At 45.0% G+C, this 21589-nt stretch overlaps 1 protein-coding gene across 5 annotated transcripts; it reads left to right on the top strand.

The window, feature by feature from the left end:
- Positions 1–337: 337 nt before the first annotated feature.
- Positions 338–21302, top strand: LOC110976537 (uncharacterized). Of its 5 annotated transcripts, none has more exons than XM_087147638.1 (14): positions 338–605; positions 2418–12119; positions 12284–12355; positions 12439–12645; positions 12736–12846; positions 13288–13494; positions 13585–13695; positions 14125–14331; positions 14422–14532; positions 14963–15169; positions 15260–15370; positions 15804–16010; positions 17027–17233; positions 18195–21302. In XM_087147638.1, exons 1-14 carry the CDS (start codon positions 545–547, stop codon positions 18416–18418), a joined length of 11745 nt encoding a protein of 3914 aa, XP_087003764.1. In that variant the 5' UTR covers positions 338–544; the 3' UTR covers positions 18419–21302. The 5 variants fall into 5 exon arrangements, with proteins under 5 accessions (XP_087003764.1, XP_087003763.1, XP_087003766.1 ...); XM_087147637.1 differs by having other exon boundaries at positions 2415–12119; XM_087147640.1 differs by lacking the exon at positions 14125–14331 and having other exon boundaries at positions 2415–12119.
- Positions 21303–21589: the final 287 nt, after the last annotated feature.

Below are 21589 nucleotides of genomic sequence, written 5' to 3'. Positions count from 1 at the left end.
TGTATTATTGGCCCCTCGTTTTGAGCACACTCTACCTCCAGCTTGTCCCGCTCCGCTGACGAGGAGCGAGAGATGCTTAACTTGAAAATTTGTAACAATTAAGAACTATAACAGAGGGTTTGCGTTCTTGAAATTTATTAGCTTATCAACGTAAATCGTTCTTTTAACGTCAAGAACATCATAAAGTACATCAATAGTCGCCAATCGAACCTGGCCATGAGATGCACAGGCAGCAAAACAGCGTGTGTCCAATTAAAGTGTGCGCGCGCAGAGATACGCGAACTGCGTGTTTCACCTTCCAAATCGAGCGCGTGAATAGAAACCAGTTCGTCACGCGCATCACTTCAACAGACAGCGTGCAACACAGTCCACGACTAGCAAATGGCGTCAACTATTCGTAACGTGAATGTTGGTCGCAGTGAAACATACTGTTTGAATTTTGGCGGATGTAGTTAAAAACCACCGGAAAGGAAAATGGCAGAAGTTGGGGGACCCAGGTAGAGACGCCGGATGACCTGGGTAGAGCTAGAGACGCCGAGAGACAATGAAGAACCGTTTCCAACTTCATCTTAATGTTCTGTTCTTCCTGCTTTTGTTCGTACTTGGTGAGTCCAGAAAAATTGAGTTTGTGTAGGCCTAGAGGAGTTTTATAGCCTGTTTGAACGGAATTAGGCCAAGCCTAGTCCAGGTGGACTCCCTGACCGTACAAAATGTACTACGTCAGTCATAATGTAATGAAGACTGGCTCCAACCTGGGCTATAGGCCTTGCCTTTTTTGTATACAGTGTGCACATAATAATGAGTTTCATAAGCGCTCATTATTTTTCAGACAATTGTAGCTGTATCTCTGAAACCTACTTATTCCATACAAATTCCAGTAATAAGAATTCCACGTTCTTCAGATGCTTCAAGATGACTCGAACCATCTTTGCTGTTGACGATTTTGTGCTTTACTTCAACTGTGGGGACTAGGCCTTCTTTGCCCGACGGTGGGGCATAGATCACGGGGGCACACCTCTCGACGGGGGTTGTCATGGAATCATGCCTTCCTTTCAAATTGATGGACTCTTTCCACCTTAATTCAGCAAATCTAATGAAAGCAGCATTGCTGGTTATTAGGTTAGAAATAATGAAACAGAGGAAACGTGAGAAGCAGATCCTTTTCATTTTAAGTGGGAACTGATCGGACGCATACTCATTTAATTCACGCATATGAAAAGGGTAGAAGATGGCAAACGTAGTAAAAGATCGATTGACCTCCTTTTAAAAGGATCTAAAACTGAGTTCATTAAAAAACATTTCATGCAATTCTCAGCACATTTTAAAGGTAGGCTAATGAAGATACACACTAAAGTCGTGAAAACATTTTCAAGTCTTGTTCGTGCTGTGAAATCTGGAGGGCGGTATACAATGCACGGGCTATGGCCACAGACCAGCAAATACGTTGCCGCAGACAACATGGACAAAATTAATAACCCCATCATGTAAAAAACTAAGAAAAAAAAAACACACAAAAAACAAACAACCCAACAAACAACCCAACAAACAAACCCAACCAACCCAACAAACAAACAAACAAACACCCCAACAAACAAACAACCCAACAAACAAACAAACAAACGAGTTTCTGAAGTGTTTATCAAGCTTAGTCCTCATATTTTATTTTCCTTTCAATTTTTAGTGGCTAGTTTAACCGATGACTTTAGGTTATATCCACCCAGAGATGGTCACCTCTAAAAATTCGGTTGAAGCCTACACTCCATGGAAAAATGATGTAGCCATTTGGGGTCCCATTTTGTCCGATATTTTTAGAAATACAAGCTGGTGGTCCTAAATCCTGCCCCATATTTTCGCGGATGACTCACCACAAGAATTTTTAAGCCTTACACAGTAAACATAGCTTAGCATGAACATAATCAGTCCGATATCTAAACAAAGCACAATAACACCCAAACAATAAAGACAAGAACACCTCTCAAACGTCATTGCTGAGGAGATAGCCTACAAGTTTTTAGATGATTGTTGATTGAATATTTTATACAGAAGTCTGGAAATTAAATTCTTAATCTTATAGAGAAGAGGAAAATAATTTTGGCATTGGAGTTAGACCGACACAGCCCCATAAATGCGACCATACTGCAGATTCGAAAACTTTTTCTTTGAAACACCTGTTGTCTGATAGATTTTTAAAATGCTTTTTGGAAACATGAAACGTGTTTAATTGGCAAAATGTGTACATATAAGTTCACAACGTTATCCCCAATTAACATTTGACCTTGGCCAGAATGTTTTGTCTCATAAAAATTACTCCAGATGGAGACTTTTTATCACTAGTTAACATCACAACCGATATGAGATCAATTTTAGAGACCGAAAATAGTGATATTACTATATTTATTTCACTTCCTCTCCAGTAGCGGGCGGTGAACATTGGGGAGAATGGTCGACTTGGTCAAGATGCGACAAAAATGAATTGTACCATACCGGTGACGTCGTCGTGACGTCAAATCGCACCCGTAAATGCAAGGTTGCCGGAGGTGACGGCATCGTCAACGCAAACGACTGCAGAGGGCCGAGCGCAGAAATTAAAATCTGCGAATGTTTGGGGAACTGTAGCAATGCAGCCAAACGGTGCAACCAAGGCCGACATATGAAGTTAGAAGACAGCGCACGTGTAACTTTGGGAATTGACCAAGACAGGACTGGAACGAGCCATGGGGTCAAACATCAAAAGTCATTATCCACGGACCGGCCGTTGCCAGGTAATTCCCGGCGATCGAGAGCGGTCGTCCCTCTTTCATTCTCATCTGACTTACTGCCGAAGTCAAAGACTCAAAAGCCCGAGTTTGGAAAGAGACACAGCAGAGATGATAAGCTACTGCGAACGGCGGACGAAGTCGACGAGGCGGACTATTCCAAGGACTTGAAATCATTCAAGGGCTTCATTCAAGTTCCACAAGAAAACACTAACTTGCAAAATGTTGAAACTTTTCACGATTTACGGCGACTGGGTGACCTTTCCCGTTCATCAACCACGCCTGTCGAAAAAACTGACCGGAGTTTGATAGTTTCACCTTCAACAGAAGCTCTGAAGTCAGCAACTGAAAAGATGGAAGTGTCCTCCTCACAGCAGCAAAAAGAGGAACCCAATGCTAAAATCTTACTGCCAACCTCCACTGAAGTTCCAAAGACCGAGACGTACGTTAAAGAGGAAGAAGGGGCAGCGAAATCCTTTTTCGTTGTGGAAAATCAGATACAGGCACGCCCCACCCAGGTGATTACAGAAACCACGGAGATAAAAGCTGAAGAGACTGAGACCAAGGCGCCACCCCCTTCGGGCTCTGCACTGAAACCAGTGACCGCTGCCAAAGGTTATAGCTCAAGTGTTGCCCAAGTCGAGTCAATGGGTTCATTGAGACTCAGGGATTCTACTGATTCGGTGGAAGCGTCACAGAGAATACCAGCAATCACTGACCCAGCTCCAACGGTCCGGAAACCTGCAGACAACACTTACTTGCCCGAACACTTAAATGAGCTTGATGAGCTTAATCGGTTCGAAGGAGAACCACTTGCCAAGTCTGTTTCAATCAAACCGACCGAAAAATATATTAGGAACGAAGAAGAGAAAGGAAAACTTTCTCCGTCGTTAGAAACCCAGACAAGGGCTCGCCCCACCCAGGGGAGTTTAGAAACCACAGAGGAAACAGCTGAAGAGACTGGGCCCAGGGTATCCTCCCCTTATGCCTCCACACTGGAATCAGTAACCGCTACCACATTCCGAGAAGAACCACTGGTCGAGTCTGCTTCAACCGCAGCTGTGTCGGCCTTGCAGAATGTACAGAAAAGGCAGGGACAAACTGTCCCTAGTGTCTCTGAACTGTCTTCAGCGGAACTTCCCGAATCTGCAGATTCTCTGAAACTCCTTGGTAATGAAGCGGGAGAAGCTAGAATATCGTCCGACAAAGCAGAGCCGCGGCATCGAAAGAAAATTTCAGATTTCGTGGATACACTGAAGGAAACGGCTAACGAGGAAAAACTAGCTAGCTACCTGGATGCGACACTAAAGCAAGATAGGGAGCCTTCCGAAGCACCATCAACTGACTCTGATAGCTTTCCGGTAAAAACCACAACCGAAGCACCCCCTAAGCATAATGGCAAAGATCTCCTCCGTCTCACTTCTAATGTAAATCAACCTCTAAAAGGCTCGGAATCAGTGCTTAATTGGAAAAGCCACTTATCCGATGTCGAAGTGGATACTGCGGAAGATACCAGTGAACCGAATGTAATGTTGCATACTGTGCAAAAAGAAGAGATTCCAACTAGAACTGAGAGTTCGACAACATCAGCAAGAATACTGACAAGTGCGACAAAGGTTGCCAACCTTCTCAACACGACAGAACAGATCAGCCTGGCCGATTTTAAAGATAAATTGCATGACCTGGAAGCCTTGACTAATACCCTTGAGACTCATAACAGAGTGCCACATGAAAACGTGCAAGAGATCTCTGACAGAATAGATGGTCTCATGGAGGTACGAGCCACTGCCACAGTGTTTCCCGCGATTCCTCAGTTATCAGTGACTGAAAAAGGGGTAGCATCACATTTTGACATGATTAACAGTCTTAAAGAGTCTGAGATTGATCAAGGAGATGAAAATCAGGTCCTGGTAACGGACAAGCTCTTTGATGAAGTCGTGGAGCCAAGTAAAGCTATTCTAGGCCATGAATTAAGTCCTTTTAAACGGCCGACCACGGCGCAATCTTTAACAACAACCCAACGAAAAATAGAACTAACGTCCTCAACGGGAAATGGAAAGGTGTTCGAAGTTTTGGACGAAACGAAAGGACTGAGACACAGCGATACGGTAAACAGCAAACAAAAAATTGAGAAAATCAACGGCCTATTGGAAAGAGTTGGGGAGTCGGGCAGAAATACTCCCGGTAACCAAACCAAACATTTCCCACAGTTATCAATGTCCAGGACTACCGCTTCCACAAGACAACAATTGTTAACCTCAATGCCGAATTCAGCAACGCCCCTAAAGGTGGAGATTTACAGGACCTCTCCAACAGTTCCCTCAACAGAAAGTGTTACTTCTACACAAGTTCAAGAAGCATTGTTTCTCAGTTTCATTGATGAAATTGGTGAAAGTGAAGAAAAACAGAGCGAGCTAAACTCCCATCATGTTCAAAATATAGCTGATCTTCTCAGCGATATCCACGAGCCAAATAAAGGCGAGCTCAGCCATCAAATCGACAGTTTCGGTCGGTTGCTGAATCCAACAACAGTGTCCACAGAAGGAATAGGGACAACGTTGACAACAAGTCAAACTGAAATAACTCCAGCGTTGTCAACAGTGATTGACAAGGAGAAATTGTTGGCTTTTGTAGAGGAGATGACAGGAATGGAGATGAATGAAACCGTGGAAAATAAAAAAGAAATGGAGAGTGTTCACGACATTCTCAAGGGTATTGCAGAATCAGGTGAAGATGTTCTTAGGAATGAAGTGAAAAAATTTCTAGAGTTGCTTATGCCCACCGCTGTTGCGTATGAGACTTCGCAGGCTTCGACCGCGACACCAACCACCTCTCCTACTATGCTCCCAACAGCAACGGAACCTCCAGTGTTCAACATTTCCTCTGAAACAACAAGACTCCAGTCAACAGAAGCAGCAGTATTGCTTCTCAGTATGATAGAAAACCTGGGCAAAATGGACCGAGAAGAGAAGAAGGGTAATCGTGTGCACATTCAAGATTTGAATGACCTCTTTGAGGGCGTGGGAGAGGCAAACAAGGATGTGCTGAGCCATGAAATCGATCATCTGCACAGGCTACTGAACCCAACATCAACAGAAACCATGGAGATGTCCTCCATGATTCCTGGTGAAGGAACATCGATGCCTTCAACTACGGTTACCATGGAGCAGATGCGTGGAGCAACGACGATGCCCATGACATTGGATGAAAAAGAAAAGGTGTTGGACTTTATGGACAACCTAGTAAGACTGGAGATAAATGATACAATGAACACTAATTATGAAATCGATAGAATCAATGACATGCTTAAAAAAGTTCAAGAACCAGATAGAGAGGTTCTTGGCCATGAAGTTAATCAGTTGCTCAGATTACTCGTGCCCAGCACTGCTCCCACTAGAACTGATCAGTCTCAAGCCAGTACACCGTCTTTTGCAACCACAACAGCCAGCGTTCTATCATCCACTGCACTTACCTCTGCAATGTTAGAATCAACACCCACTGTCACAAGACAGACGACAACCGAAGGAGGAGAGGTTCTTCTAGGCCTGATACAAAAATTTGGAGAAACCCAGCAGGAGCAGGTAGAAAGAGACGAACATCAAATGGAGGGGCTGGAGGAAATCTTCCGGGAATCAGAAGAATCAAACAAAAACGTGCTAAATCATGAGATCGACCGCTTAAATCAGTTGCTGAACCCAACAACTGTCTCAAGTGCTGCGGCAGATCTTCTCACCACATTCCGCGCACCTGAAGTAGCTGAAACACCCACATTATCCTCAACGACATTTGCGGTGAACGAGGTGTTGAACTTTTTGGAAGGGATCGCTGGACTCGCAGAGAATGAGACTACGAGAAGTAGACAAGAACTGGAAGGTATCAGTGGTGTCCTACAGAACCTTTCCCAGACTAGCAGTAATGTCACGAGCACGATCTTGAAAGAAGTAATTCAGTCACTCCTCCCAGTTTCGTCAACCACAGCTGAACATACTACAGGAACATCAGTTACTATGTCAACAAAGGTCGAAGTTCTCTCTGCCAGACCTACGATTGCTGGAAAGTATTTACTTGATTTGCTTAACGAAACTGAGTCTGTCAGCCATGAAAGTCTTCAGAGGGAGCTCGACAAAGATATCAACCTAGTTGATGGTTTCTTGAAAGTGTCTAAGCAGATTTCAAGCGAAGACCTTATGAAGAACGCCCTAGAGCAGCTCGGGCTATTGTTACAAGAAACTGTTGCACCCCCATCGGCTTCCACATCAGAGATGCTGCAAACAGTTTCGTCAACCACAGCTGAACATACTACAGGAACATCAGTTACTATGTCAACAAAGGTCGAAGTTCCCTCTGCCAGACCTACGATCGCTGGAAAGTATTTACTTGATTTGCTTAACGAAACTGAGTCTGTCAGCCATGAAAGTCTTCAGAGGGAGCTCGACAAAGATATCAACCTAGTTGATGGTTTCTTGAAAGTGTCTAAGCAGACTTCAAGCGAGGACCTTATGAAGAACGCCCTAGAGCAGCTCGGGCTATTGTTACAAGAAACTGTTGCACCCCCATCGGCTTCCACATCAGAGATGCTGCAAACAGTTTCGTCAACCACAGCTGAACATACTACAGGAACATCAGTTACTATGTCAACAAAGGTCGAAGTTCCCTCTGCCAGACCTACGATCGCTGGAAAGTATTTACTTGATTTGCTTAACGAAACTGAGTCTGTCAGCCATGAAAGTCTTCAGAGGGAGCTCGACAAAGATATCAACCTAGTTGATGGTTTCTTGAAAGTGTCTAAGCAGACTTCAAGCGAGGACCTTATGAAGAACGCCCTAGAGCAGCTCGGGCTATTGTTACAAGAAACTGTTGCACCCCCATCGGCTTCCACATCAGAGATGCTGCAAACAGTTTCGTCAACCACAGCTGAACATACTACAGGAACATCAGTTACTATGTCAACAAAGGTCGAAGTTCCCTCTGCCAGACCTACGATCGCTGGAAAGTATTTACTTGATTTGCTTAACGAAACTGAGTCTGTCAGCCATGAAAATCTTCAGAGGGAGCTCGACAAAGATATCAACCTAGTTGATGGTTTCTTGAAAGTGTCTAAGCAGATTTCAAGCGAGGACCTTATGAAGAACGCCCTAGAGCAGCTCGGGCTATTGTTACAAGAAACTGTTGCACCCCCATCGGCTTCCACATCAGAGATGCTGCAAACAAAACACGAATGGGAGGAATCCACAAAGCGACCTTTGTTATCGAGCCCATCCATCACATCTCCAATAGGTTTCCCAGGTAAATTAACTAATGAGACAAAGGAGCAGCTTTTTCTGGATCTTATGGAGACCATTCTGGAGGAACAAAAGAAAAGAAAGAAAGAAAAGGAAAATATCGGCTATTTAGAAACGATCCTAGAACCCATGGGCTCGAACAAAGAAGACATTTTGAGGGATGAGCTTGATCACCTTCAATCCGTTCTTAATATACTGCAAGGTAGTGCACCAACTGGGCAGACAGAAGCGGTATCAGCTCAGCCAACAACAAACGTACTGACACCATCCTCCACTGCCAATGCTGATAAAAATTTGCTCGATCTACTTGGAAACCTTCCAGTTATGACAGAGAGGCACGAAAACGAAAGTGGGCAAGAAGTTCAAGCTATTCAAGAAGTTTTTGAAGCAGTACAGGAGCCAGATCATGACGTCTTGGGGGAGGAGATCAAGAACCTGCTTGAAATTTTGATGCCTACTGGTTTCATCATCTCACAGAGACCTCTCTTATTAGCTATGTCTACTCAAACACCCGCAACAATGAGCAAACAACCGAAGCCCAGTACTAAGATAATACTATCAACAGTTGTTCCACCCTTAACAACGTCTCCTGACCACATTACGACTGAAGCAAAACAGCAACTGTTACTGGACCTTATACAAAGTGTAGAGCTGGAGAAAATGCCAAAGGACACCAAAATGATTCAGTCATTAGAGACAATATTAGAATCATCAGGGATCGACCAAGAAGACGTTTTGAGAGATGAGTTGACTAATCTTGAGTATATCCTTTCCGGGCAAACCAGTGTACCAACATTAATCGGTACGGGACCCGAGGAGACAAAAACAGTTCCGACGACTCATAAAATTGCGACAACATCCTCAATCGCTGTTGTAAATGAAGAGATGCTCGATCTGCTGGACGAAATCCCGAAGTTCGAAGAAAAGGACCAGACTAAAAGCAGACAGGAGGTTCAGAGCATACAAGATGTGCTCGAAGGAGCAAAAGAGCCAGAAAAAGGTATTTTAGGTGGAGAGATTAAGCACTTTTTGGAATTGTTCGCACCTCCTTCGTTAAACACCTCACAGAGGCCACTCTTGTCATCTGCACTTTATACAACTCCCACAACTACACAGATTACAGAAGCCGGCACATTTTATCCAGTCGAAGTAAAAAGTCCCCAGAGCAAAGAGCTCACAACACGTGCTCCAGTACCGACTTCAGGGCCAGACACTGTGGGCAAGTTTGTACTCCATTTTCTTCAAGAGGTCCAGAATGACAATCGCAGCCGTTTGCTGAGCAACTTCAAGGAAGACGTAGACGTTGTTGAGAAATTCGTGAAGGCAGGTAACATGACGTTTCAAGAGGATCTCGAGAAAGCAATCAACAAAATTGGTGCTCTCATGAGCAAACCTGTCAGTCAGGAGCCAACACTTAAGGTTGAAACCGAAACAGCCAGAATGGCAACTCTAGAATTTTCAGAAGTACCTGTTTACCCTGAAAAGTTCAAATCACCCACGCCCATGTCTCTAACACCCCAAGCACGGAGATTAGAGGAGACAACGGAGTTCCTGCGGACAAGAATCAGCGAAAGGACCATGGTGGCACCGATTTCCGAGGTTGCTGGCAACCAGGCTCTCCTGAAAATACTCTCCAAAGAGTCTAAGCCCGAACACAAGCAGTTTCTGGAGGATACAAAGGGGATGGAAGAAATTGAGGAAATATTTGCGAACCTGACTCAAACTGACGAGGAGGTACTCTTCGACGAAATCGCAAAACTCGATCAAGGGTTACATTACGGAAAACAACTCATTCTGCCTTACCACACCACTGAGGCAATCGCTACAGAGAAGTTAATCACAACAAACCTCTTGGTTACTCCATCCGTTTCTAATATTTTGGAAGCTAGTACAACCACTGGCAACAGAGAGGAGGAAACAGTTCACCCCACTGGAAAAGTACCGGTAACATCGTCTCCTGCTAATGCTAATGAAATCCTGCTAGATTTACTTGGAAACCCTCCAGTTATGGAAGAGGGGCACAGAACTGAAAGCGAACAGGAAGTTCAGGCTATTCAAGAAGTCTTTAAAGCAGTACAGGAATCAGATGAAGACGTCTTGGATAATGAGCTCAAAAACCTGCAAGAAATTTTGGAGTCTGCTGGGAGACCTCCATTGTCAACTGCCTCCACTCAAACACCCACAACAAGTAAACAACCAAAGCCTGCTACTAAGCCTTTAATATCGACAGCCGTTCAACCCTTAAGCTCCTCACAGAGAACTCTCCCGTCATCTGAACTTTACATAACTCCCGCAAGTACGGAGATAACGGAAGTAAGCCCATCTCTTCTGGTCAAAGTAACAACTCCAAACAGCAAACAGCCCAATGCTCCAGTACTGACTTCAGCGCCAGCAATTATGGGCAAGTTTGTACTCCATTTTCTTCAAAAGGTCGAGAATGTCAGTCGCAGCCGTTTGTTGAGCGACTTTAAGGAAGATGTCGACTTCGTTGAGAAATTCGTAAAGGCGGGTAAATTGAAGTTTGAAGAGGATCTCGGGGAAGCGATTAACAAACTTGGTGCTCTTATGAGCAAACCATTTAGTCTGAAGCCAACACTTAAGGTTGAAAACGAAACAGCTAGTGTGGCAACTCCAGAATTCAAAGAAGTACCTGTTTACCCTCTTGTGCTCATCAGTACTGCAAAAGTTGAAGAGAAACCATCGACCGCAATGTCTGTTACCCCAGAGTCCGGAAATGAACAATTGCTAGATCTTCTAGAGGACTTGGGAAAAACAGAAGTGGAGATAAGTGAACAGGACCACAAAGTTGTTCAGAAGCTGGAAAAAATGTTAGTGGAAGAGAAGCTGCCACATGCAGATATCATGAGAGAAGAGCTTGAGCATCTGAACCAAGTTCTGAACCCTGAAAACTACTCCCGGCCGACAACTTCGTATTTACCTGTGACGTCCACTCCAAAGCAAGAGACAGTAGTGAGCACCGCGATTAGCAGAGAGATTGCGACTACAGAAGTACCTGAAATGTACAAACCATTGACATCCGGGTATCCAACATTACTGCCACGTCGATCAGAGGAGATAACGGAGACCAAGCCTACAAAAATCAGCGAAAAGACCACTGTGGTACCAATGTTCGAGGTTGCAGGAAACCAGGCATTACTGGAAATACTGTCCGAAGGGTCTAAGCTCGAAGACAAGCAACTACTGGAGGATGCAAAGGGGATGCGAGAAATCGAGGAACTCTTTGCGAACCTGACTCAAACCGATGAGGAGGTACTCGTCGACGAAATCGCAAAACTCGATCAAGGGTTACACTACGGAAAACAACTCACGCCGGCTTACCACACCACTGAGGCGGTTTCTACGGAGATGGTGATGCCAACTAAAGTCCAGGTGGCTCCGGTAACTTTAGAGAGCATGGTAACTAAGACCACAGAAGTTTCGCCAAGCGTTGGGATAGCGGCTAAAGCCTTCTTAGAAACCCTCCTGCAGTTGAGGGATCAAATGGAGATAGGAATCGACTGGGATGAAGTCATTCGCCTGGGGGCATTCTCAGCGGGGCAGCAAAATGAGGGCGCCCAGAAAGATCTTGAGAAAGCGCTTAAGCTCGTTTGGGACATCATTAGAGGCGCTATGGTTGAACCATCTACACCTTCATCTGTTGTAACTACAGCAGTGTTTGAAGCTTCCACAACTATCGAGGGAGCCACCGAAATTCCGGCACCGACTCCGACTCCCACCGCTGAGAGTCCTACGCTGCAGGTGACCTCAAAGGCTGTCACCTCGTCCGAAGAGGAGGCGTTCCTGGACACAGTTCGCGATCTGGTCGGCAGGATCAGCCTAAACCTTCCGTGGGCCGACATCAAACAAGTTGGGGCACTTTCCAGGGCTCTCGACAAGGACGCCGAGAAACATACAGTAGATGAGCTGGGGCTTGTGGCTGACATAATGAGTGAGATCAAAGAATTGGAAAATAGGACAGCTGGTATTCCGCATGTGCATGTTCCAACAGTATCGTCAACAAAGTTCCACTTACTAACCAAAGCGACAGTTGGAGTACAGAAAACAGAAGATCAAACTTCAAGTAAGTGTTGATTTCAATTTTGAAGCCACCAAAAAGAAATTTTGCCAAAAAATGTAATAAAGTGGCATTCTCGATTCTCAGAATGAGAAAAATCATTTGCATTTACGAAGTTTTCGTTCATACCACTGCAGCTGTTACTTCAAATGCCTCATCTTTATCTACAGTGACAAAGTCGACAATGCCGAATCTCCTTACGAGGATGAAAATTGGAACAGTTCCCACATCCAAGCACTTCAGTAAGTAAATGTGATATATTAGATAAAATATATTACGTAAAGTACAACTACCTCATAACAATTTCTTTATTCTTGCAATCTAGACCCACCGTTACCCACGACTCCCTACTCCCCCGTGGACCGGTGGACGGAGTGGTCTGCCTGGGGTGACTGCTCGGCAACATGTGGCCTGGGCGAGCAGTCCAGGATTAGAGAGTGTCAATTTTACATCGAGGGCCTGGTCATCCCGTCCAGCAGCTGTGAAGGCAGCCGGACTGAGAATATGGCTTGCGAGACACGGCTATGCCCAGGTATTCATATATGTATCTAACGCAATGACGATAATCACGCACATGTTCCAAGTCGGTTTTGAGCTTTCAATAAAATACTTGGTTGAACAGGTGGTGTGACCCAAACACATTCCTCTCAAGTTTTGACCACGGCGACACCTACCATGATGAGTCGCCTCTTGACAATGACAGATGGTTCCAAAAAGACATCTCGCTATCCAGGTGAGTGTAAGAGAATCACTGTTGCGCAATATGTCAGTTTAGCTTCAGAAAAAAAATAGGAGACAGCTGTTCCGAGGTGTGGTGTGGTTTTGGTGTGGTTTCGTGGGGTGGGGTGTGATGCGTTTCAGAAATCTCTAATTTAATAGTCTCACGAGTTCCCGGCTACACTGTGCTGGGATATTTAAATCGTCAAATACCTTTTGTATGGACCCAACATACAAAATATATATGACGATTCAAAGTTTTTTTTTCTTATGAACATCAAAAAGTTTCAGGAGCGCTCTACAGCTCCTTGTCTTGATCCACGAGTCATTATTACTTCTACTAAATACAAAATGCACCTCCACTCAGTGCACCAAGAAAGATCTTTTTTTAACTTCATGCAGCATTGTTTTGGATCGCTTTTTGTACACCTTGTACGACTCCAAACTATAAATTTAGAAACACCATTGTCTACGACTCCCTACTCTCCTGTGGACCGGTGGACGGAGTGGTCTGCCTGGGGTGACTGCTCGGCAACATGTGGCCTGGGCGAGCAGTCCAGGACTAGAGAGTGTCAACTTTACATTGAGGGCCTGGTCATCCCGTCCAGCAGCTGTGAAGGCAGCCGGACTGAGAATATGGCTTGCGAGACACGGCTATGCCCAGGTATTCATACATGTATCTAACTCAATGACGATAATCACGCTCATGTTCCAAGTCGGTTTTGAGCTTTCAATAGAATACTTGGTTGAACAGGTGGTGTGACCCAAACACATTCCTCTCAAGTTTTGACCACGGCGACACCTACCATGATGAGTCGCCTCTTGACAATGACAGATGGTTCCAAAAAGACATCTCGCTATCCAGGTGAGTGCAAGAGAATGACTGTTACGCAATATATCAGTTTAGCTTCAGAAAAAAAATAGGAGACAGCTGTTCCGAGGTGTGGTGTGGTTTCGTGGGGTGGGGTGTGATGCATTTCAGAAATCTCTAATTTAATAGTCTCACGAGTTCCCGGCTACACTGTGCTGGGATATTTAAATCGTCAAATACCTTTTGTATGGACCCAACATACAAAATATATATGACGATTCAAAGTTTTTTTTCTTGTGAACATCAAAAAGTTTCAGGAGCGCTCTACAGCTCTTTGTCTTGATCCACGAGTCATTATTACTTCTACTAAATACAAAATGCACCTCCACTCAGTGCACCAAGAAAAATCTTTTTTAAACTTCATGCAGCATTGTTTTGGATCGCTTTTTGTACACCTTGTACGACTCCAAACTATAAATTTAGAAACACCATTGTCTACGACTCCCTACTCCCCCGTGGACCGGTGGACGGAGTGGTCTGCCTGGGGTGACTGCTCGGCAACATGTGGCCTGGGCGAGCAGTCCAGGACTAGAGAGTGTCAACTTTACACTGAAGGCCTGGTCATCCCGTCCAGCGGCTGTGAAGGCAGCCGGACTGAGAATATGGCTTGCGAGACACGGCTATGCCCAGGTATTCATACATGTATCTAACTCAATGACGATAATCACGCTCATGTTCCAAGTCGGTTTTGAGCTTTCAATAAAATACTTGGTTGAACAGGTGGTGTGACCCAAACACATTCCTCTCAAGTTTTGACCACGGCGACACCTACCATGATGAGTCGCCTCTTGACAATGACAGATGGTTCCAAAAAGACATCTCGCTATCCAGGTGAGTGCAAGAGAATGACTGTTACGCAATATATCAGTTTAGCTTCAGAAAAAAAAATAGGAGACAGCTGTTCCGAGGTGTGGTGTGGTTTCGTGGGGTGGGGTGTGATGCGTTTCAGAAATCTCTAATTTAATAGTCTCACGAGTTCCCGGCTACACTGTGCTGGGATATTTAAATCGTCAAATACCTTTTGTATGGACCCAACATACAAAATATATATGACGATTCAAAGTTTTTTTTCTTGTGAACATCAAAAAGTTTCAGGAGCGCTCTACAGCTCTTTGTCTTGATCCACGAGTCATTATTACTTCTACTAAATACAAAATGCACCTCCACTCAGTGCACCAAGAAAAATCTTTTTTAAACTTCATGCAGCATTGTTTTGGATCGCTTTTTGTACACCTTGTACGACTCCAAACTATAAATTTAGAAACACCATTGTCTACGACTCCCTACTCCCCCGTGGACCGGTGGACGGAGTGGTCTGCCTGGGGTGACTGCTCGGCAACATGTGGCCTGGGCGAGCAGTCCAGGACTAGAGAGTGTCAACTTTACACTGAAGGCCTGGTCATCCCGTCCAGCGGCTGTGAAGGCAGCCGGACTGAGAATATGGCTTGCGAGACACGGCTATGCCCAGGTATTCATACATGTATCTAACTCAATGACGCTAATCACGCACATGTTTCAAGTCGGTTTTGAGCTTTCAATAAAATACTTGGTTGAACAGGTGGTGTGACCCACACACATTCCTCTCGAGTTTTGACCACGGCGACACCTACCATGATGAGTCGCCTCTTGACAATGACAGATGTTTCCAAAAAGACATCTCGCTATCCAGGTGAGTGCAAGAGAATCACTGTTGCGCAATACGTCAGTTTAGCTTCAGAAGAAAAAAATAGGCGACAGCTGTTCCGAGGTGTGGTGTGGTTTTGGTGTGGTTTCGTGGGGTGGGGTGTGATGCGTTTCAGAAATCTCTAATTTAATAGTCTCACGAGTGCCCGGCTACACTGTGCTGGGATATTTAAATCGTCAAATACCTTTTGTATGGACCCAACATACAAAATTTATTTGACGATTCAAAGTTTTTTCTTGTGAACATCAAAAAGTTTCAGGAGCGCTCTACAGCTCCTTGTCTTGATCCACGAGTCATTATTACTTCAACTAAATACACCTCCACTCAGTGCACCAAGGAAAATCTTTTTTAAACTTCATGCAGCATTGTTTTGGATCGCTTTTTGTACACCTTGTACGACTCCAAACTATAAATTTAGAAACACCATTGCCTACGACTCCCTACTCTCCTGTGGACCGGTGGACGGAGTGGTCTGCCTGGGGTGACTGCTCTGCAACATGCGGTCTGGGCGAGCAGTCCAGGACCAGGGAATGTCAACTCTTCATCGAGGGCCTGTTCATCCCTGCCAGCGGCTGTGAAGGCAGCCGGGCGGAGACAATGGCTTGCGAGACATGGCGGTGCCCAGGTATGTCATCGATTCATGCCTGTGCACGAACTAAGCGTATGGTCATTGTACGCGTACATTACAAAGAGTCCCGTATAAATAGTGAAGTTGTTGTGCTAAGTGTTTTTACACAGTACAGTGTACTTAACTATGTATGGCGTTTTGGTACTGCACAAACTGGCACGTCTTTCCCATCTCTATGTCGATTTGACGGGCGATCTCAAGAAACATTTCCAGTTGTTCTTTCCTAGTTGAACAACAGATGACTATGCAGTGCTCAGGATGTTCTCTGCTGCCACCAGGCGTTCAAAACAGTCAGTAATTTGCAGCTTGTATTCCATACCATTCCATTCCACGTATTAAGCACGTCGATACGAACACCTTACTAGGAGGCTGATGGCGAGTGGGGAGGTTTCTCCGCGCACTCGACACAATGTGAGAAAGATTAATGCTCCTGTGATACCCAGCTGTATTTGGTGAAGGGTAGTGATAACCAGCCATGTGATCATATCCCTTGGACTGGTTTAAAATGGTCCAGAGCTGTTTCAGAGAGAGTTGCGACAGAAGCGTTTCAATTGTTGGAACGAAAATGGTCGATTGTGTGTCAGTGCACGTGGACAACTGACACACACAATAACTGCGTGCGGTACTGCACACATAATGAACGGCCATTTTGGTTCCTAAGTCTGAAGTTGGCGATACTTTCTCTGTATACTGCTCTGAAATGGTCGACTGTAGAGAGACCAACCATCCATCGATATTGTTCAGGTGAGCTTGGTCTACATTCTTGGCCAAATTGTTGGGACACGTGTCACATAGCCATACCTTTCCAGGCCCCTCACTCCGCGAGTCAATGTTGTCATCATGCATGGAGTGCAGAACACGCACTGAAACCCAACATTGAGCGGGGGCCAGGGGTGGGGGCCCAACGAGATTTGGCCAGGATTGTAGGGAAAACTATAAATTTCTCGAACTTGGCGGATCTTGCTCTTGAATCTCTGTACCCGTAATTAACATATAGCTTCCTTTCTCCCCAGAAACCCCTAGTGTAGACGGTCAGTGGTCTGGCTGGTCAGACTGGACCGAGTGTTCGGCAGTGTGCGGCCCAGGAAAACAGACGCGCTACCGGCTTTGTGACAGCCCTCCGCCGGCTGGTGACGACGGCCTGCCGTGCGAGGGCGCTATGACTGACGACCGGGACTGCTACGGGGAAGGGAAGGTTTGCGAGGAAGCGGTGGCAGAAGGTAGAGGGTTCAGTTGATGATCGAGAAAAGGCAAATTGAGTCAGGCGATTGCGATTGATACGTACTGTGGTGTCCTGTCGCTAGAGATGGTGTCCATAAATAAAATGGCAAGGGGCACGCTATGCATGTGAGCCGTCAATAGAAAGAGAGAGGGTTCCGACATGAGGTCGTTCAGGATACCATTTTGTTTCCAGAATGGTCATTATTGCGCGGGGGGGGGTTGCAGTAATCTATAGGAGAATGGGAAACGGACGGATTATAATTTTACAGTCTCTTGTACTTGAATAAAAATTCGGTGCTCAATCTGCTTTCGCCGCGGAGTTTTTGAACTAAACATGGCGTCTAATTTCTCTGAGAGAAAAGCAGAGCTGTGTATAGACGACAGAGCTATAGCTCTATGATATAGACCGATTAGACGTCATGACTGTGGTGGCACCGCATTCACATGCATATTCTTCAGCTTGACGCGCGCGTTTATTTAGCACATCACGACACCCTATTGGCGGAAGAGGCATGTAACGCGCGCGTACCACGTGTCCACGAGCGTTGTGCCACCTGTCCACGAGCGTTGTGCCACCTGCCCACGAGCGTTGTGTCACCTATCCACGAGCGTTGTGCCACCGGCCCACGAGCGTTGCACCACCGCAGTAATGGCTTCTAATTCTGGCTATCGAATTTCACTTAGAATAGAGAGAGACACGCCAGCTTCAGTGTTTGGAAACAAATGGCTGTTCATTCTATGTATAACAGAGCATAATACATGGCTATTGAATACCAACTGTCCACGTGCACTGGCGCATACACCTGTCAGTTTGTTTCCAACAATGGTGACATTCACGTTGCAATTCTCTCTACACACGGCTCTGAGGTCAAGATGTGGATGGCGCCCTCCGTGGACCTATACTGGTGGAGGTCTACAAATAAAATTTTCGTTCTGTTCTTTTTTCCCCTCTTCGGTCAGTCCCGGCCCGATCTACGCCGAAACCCAGCGACCGGGCTCCGACTAGCCGCCGCCTCCACAAGGTCGTGGCTTGGATCGTCCTCATCGTTCTCATCGTCCTGGTGGTCGTCGCCTTTGTGGCCTGCTCCGTCGTCAAGATGTATGGCGCCAGGCAGTACCGGCCCGGCAAGCCCATCTTCACCAAGGAGTCTCAGTTTTCGTCGGTCCGATCTGCCCTCCACTAGCCCGTCGGCATACATCGACACATATCGGTGAAACGTCGACAAGCATCGGCAAACATCGGTAGGTATCGGTAAGAATCGGCTTGCATCGACAGGCAGGCCATATCAAGGTTTCTCTGCCGATACGAGGTCCGTTTATTTGGAAATTTCATTTCTATTTCCATATGTTTTGCAATATTGTAATAAAAAAATAGCCAGGGGGTGTGATGATGAAGTCTCGGGAATGAAAGACAATGCGCATCTGTTCCATTGGTGTGAAACCTGGAGGTGTTTTTTGCCGAATATTTAGCGGTAGTGTTTGTTACTTAGTAAGCCTACGTTGATACCAGCATGAGATTTTTAAACACTCTGTGAATTATTTTTTGGTTTTATACTGCCAGCAAGTCAGTGGTTGGGTAAATTTTGACAGATTTGGTGCATCTTTGTGCTCTTGTTCATGAATTTTGTCGAGAAAGACAGTTTATCAGCCGACCTTTCTGAATGTGTTGTTCTGCTACCGTCTCCATTTTCGATCGCAAATTGTACTCCCCCCCTTTCCACCCTTCCCCGACCGCAGGGGATCACACCGTGAATAGTCTCTCTTCCCCTTCACTATGATGGAGGAGGGTGCACGGAGCAAGAAACACAGCAAGGCAAAGCCCCGGGGTAGTCGGAATGAAAAAAAGCGGTTGAAAATTGTGCTCTAGCTATTCGGGCTGAACATGTATTTCGGTAATTGGTTCCCCGTGGCTAGCGGCGGTTTAAAAAGTCCCTGGCATGAGCTTGCAAGTCCGCCTGGCATTACGAGCGCGAGGCATAGCTCACCAAACGCAGGGCAGATTTTTTTTTTTAGTGGCACGCCTGAGCATGACGAATCGACAACCAAGGAAATCACTCAGAAGAAGTGTGGAAGTGTTGCATTTTAAACCTTCTACAATCGTTCAGCAGCTTCATCTGACAATCATCTGACTGAAGCTGGCACATTGGAAGTTGCAGCCCGAATTAACCACGTGCCCAATGCTCACAAGAGTCGTAAGTTCGCGAGGGCTAATTTCATAGAGCTGCAGCTTAAGCACAAAATTTGCTTAAGCGGGGAAACTTTGCTTAAAGAGCAACTTTAAGGAAAACATGTTTTTTTTTCTGAATTTATCTGTTCAAATAAACAGGGAAGCATAGAAATCGAATGCAGTGTCATTTGTCTCCAGAGTTCAACTATAACAAGCTAAAGAGGGCTTTTTTATGTTCATGCCAAGATGCGAATTCTGAATGTAGATTGCGTCATTCTGAGAAAACATATAAAACGAGGGGAACCCTCACCTTGTGTTTGTAGTGGATGATTCTCTTGTGCAAGCCAAACAATGGCCAAGGGTTTATCCACTATGAACACAGGGCGAGGGTTCCCTTCGGTTTCTCTGTTTTCTCAGATTGAGGCAATCTACATTCAGCATTTCAGAATGCATATCTTGGTATGAACAGGGAAAAAAGCCATTTTTAGCTTGTTATAGTTGAGCTCTGAAAACAAACGACACTGCGTTCGATTTGGATGTTTCCAATTTATTTGAACAGATAAAAATCAGAGAAAACATGTTTTCCTTAGAGTTGCTCTTTAATAAACAAAGGTTACCAGCTCAAACTCTATCTGATTGTCATGCTAACCAAAAGAAAGCTAAATACGATCAACAATATACATCACACAGAGCTTTGGCTGGTTACCTGAGTTATCAAACAAGGTTTTCTTGCGCTTAAGCAAATTTTGTGCTAAAGCAGCTCTATGAAATTAGCCCACGGCACCGACCCCACATTATGTTGAAACTAAACCCAAATGCTGATAACGTGAACATTTGTTTATTCGTGTATAATACCATATAACTAAGTTATTATTGTCAGTGTGGTGTGTGCCGATGGATGGGTAGCGCCGGACGCATTAAGGCCAGGTAGTTTGCTTGACGCTATGTGCGTTTACCGCTTGGCACAAAGGTCACGCGGCACATCGTATGTGTATTACTTTGTCGTGAATTTATGGTGCCGATACAAAAGACGAAGTCTGATTTAGGAAATAAATTACTCATAATTATCTGTTGGCTCAAATTAGTATATAATTTCGGTGCAAGTTGCTCCAGCCAGAAGAATATTGAGCCGAGGACTATGGACTGAGTGTATGGTTTGATTTAATTTGATCTTCTTCCTTTTTTTTTTACTTAATTGAGATGTCTTAGCACTGTCTTGTGCATCTCTGTTACACAAGTGCTTCGTCCACGATGATAAAGAAAGAGGTGTGGCAGAAACTTTCGCGCCATTTCCGCCCTGAGGGCGTTGCATATCTATGGTCTCTTGTTGCCATTAGCGAGCCGCAGTGATCAACAGTTAGCCGTAGAAAATATATTTGGCTGGTTTGTACGCATTCAGATGAAAATAAGGTGTGTGTCTCGTGGTCAACTAAAATCGCTGAGAAATACTGTCCAAAGAACTCGAAAATGTTTGCTGCAAAATGTTCTTCTAACATTTGACATACCTGCAATAACAGTGTGTAGATAATTCAATGAGTCTCTCCGTATGATTTTGATGTCATAAAGAGAACGGTACATTCATTAAATGGTTTTAATTGTTCACAACTTCGAAATCAAGATACTTTATATCAAAAGTGAGCAACTTTCGCTGAACATAATGGGATTTTCCAGCTTTAGTCAAAAGATGAGGTATAGTCGCTACGTACAATCTGCCCGTAGTTTGTTCCAATTAATTACTCAAATTAACACACCGTTGAGGTATTTTTTACAATAAGCCTTTCCAGGGTCAGATAATGTTAAGGAAGGTATTGATTGGTGCATACTCTGAATCAGAATGGCAGGGTTTCGTTGTCTGTGTCGAGCGCTGTGTAAAAAAATAACAATAACAAAAGTTCTGAGTAGTTACGGTGTGCATCCTGTCTTCAATTACACGTGACTCCAGCAGCATGTTACCGTTCGGTAGGACTGCTTTTCTCACTCTGTTTTCCTTAAGAGGCAGAGATTGTGCTCACCTTGCCCTGAGATAGATCTTCGTGATTGACTGCCGCCCGCTCCTCCTGCGCAAGGTACATCACCCTGCTGACATTTCCTCTGGGAAAAAAATGTTGGTTCACTTTGATGGATGGCCCCGGTTTTTCATTACCGCTCGCCCATGACAACATTTCGCAACATTATAGTGCAACGGAAG

This window comes from Acanthaster planci, linkage group LG16, assembly GCF_054643075.1.
Source record: "Acanthaster planci isolate LZ-2023a linkage group LG16, COTS_SCS, whole genome shotgun sequence".
Taxonomy (NCBI): domain Eukaryota; kingdom Metazoa; phylum Echinodermata; class Asteroidea; order Valvatida; family Acanthasteridae; genus Acanthaster; species Acanthaster planci.
Note: the sequence above shows the minus strand (reverse complement) of the source record. Positions and strands in the feature narration are given on the sequence as shown.

Coding starts and splice junctions, on each gene's coding strand:
- LOC110976537 (XM_087147637.1), top strand. CDS start 545: ATGAAGAACCGTTTCCAACTTCATCTTAATGTTCTGTTCTTCCTGCTT. Junction 606..2,414: donor CCTGCTTTTGTTCGTACTTG/GTGAGTCCAGAA, acceptor CTTCCTCTCCAG/TAGCGGGCGGTGAACATTGG. Junction 15,371..15,803: donor AAAGACATCTCGCTATCCAG/GTGAGTGCAAGA, acceptor CTATAAATTTAG/AAACACCATTGCCTACGACT.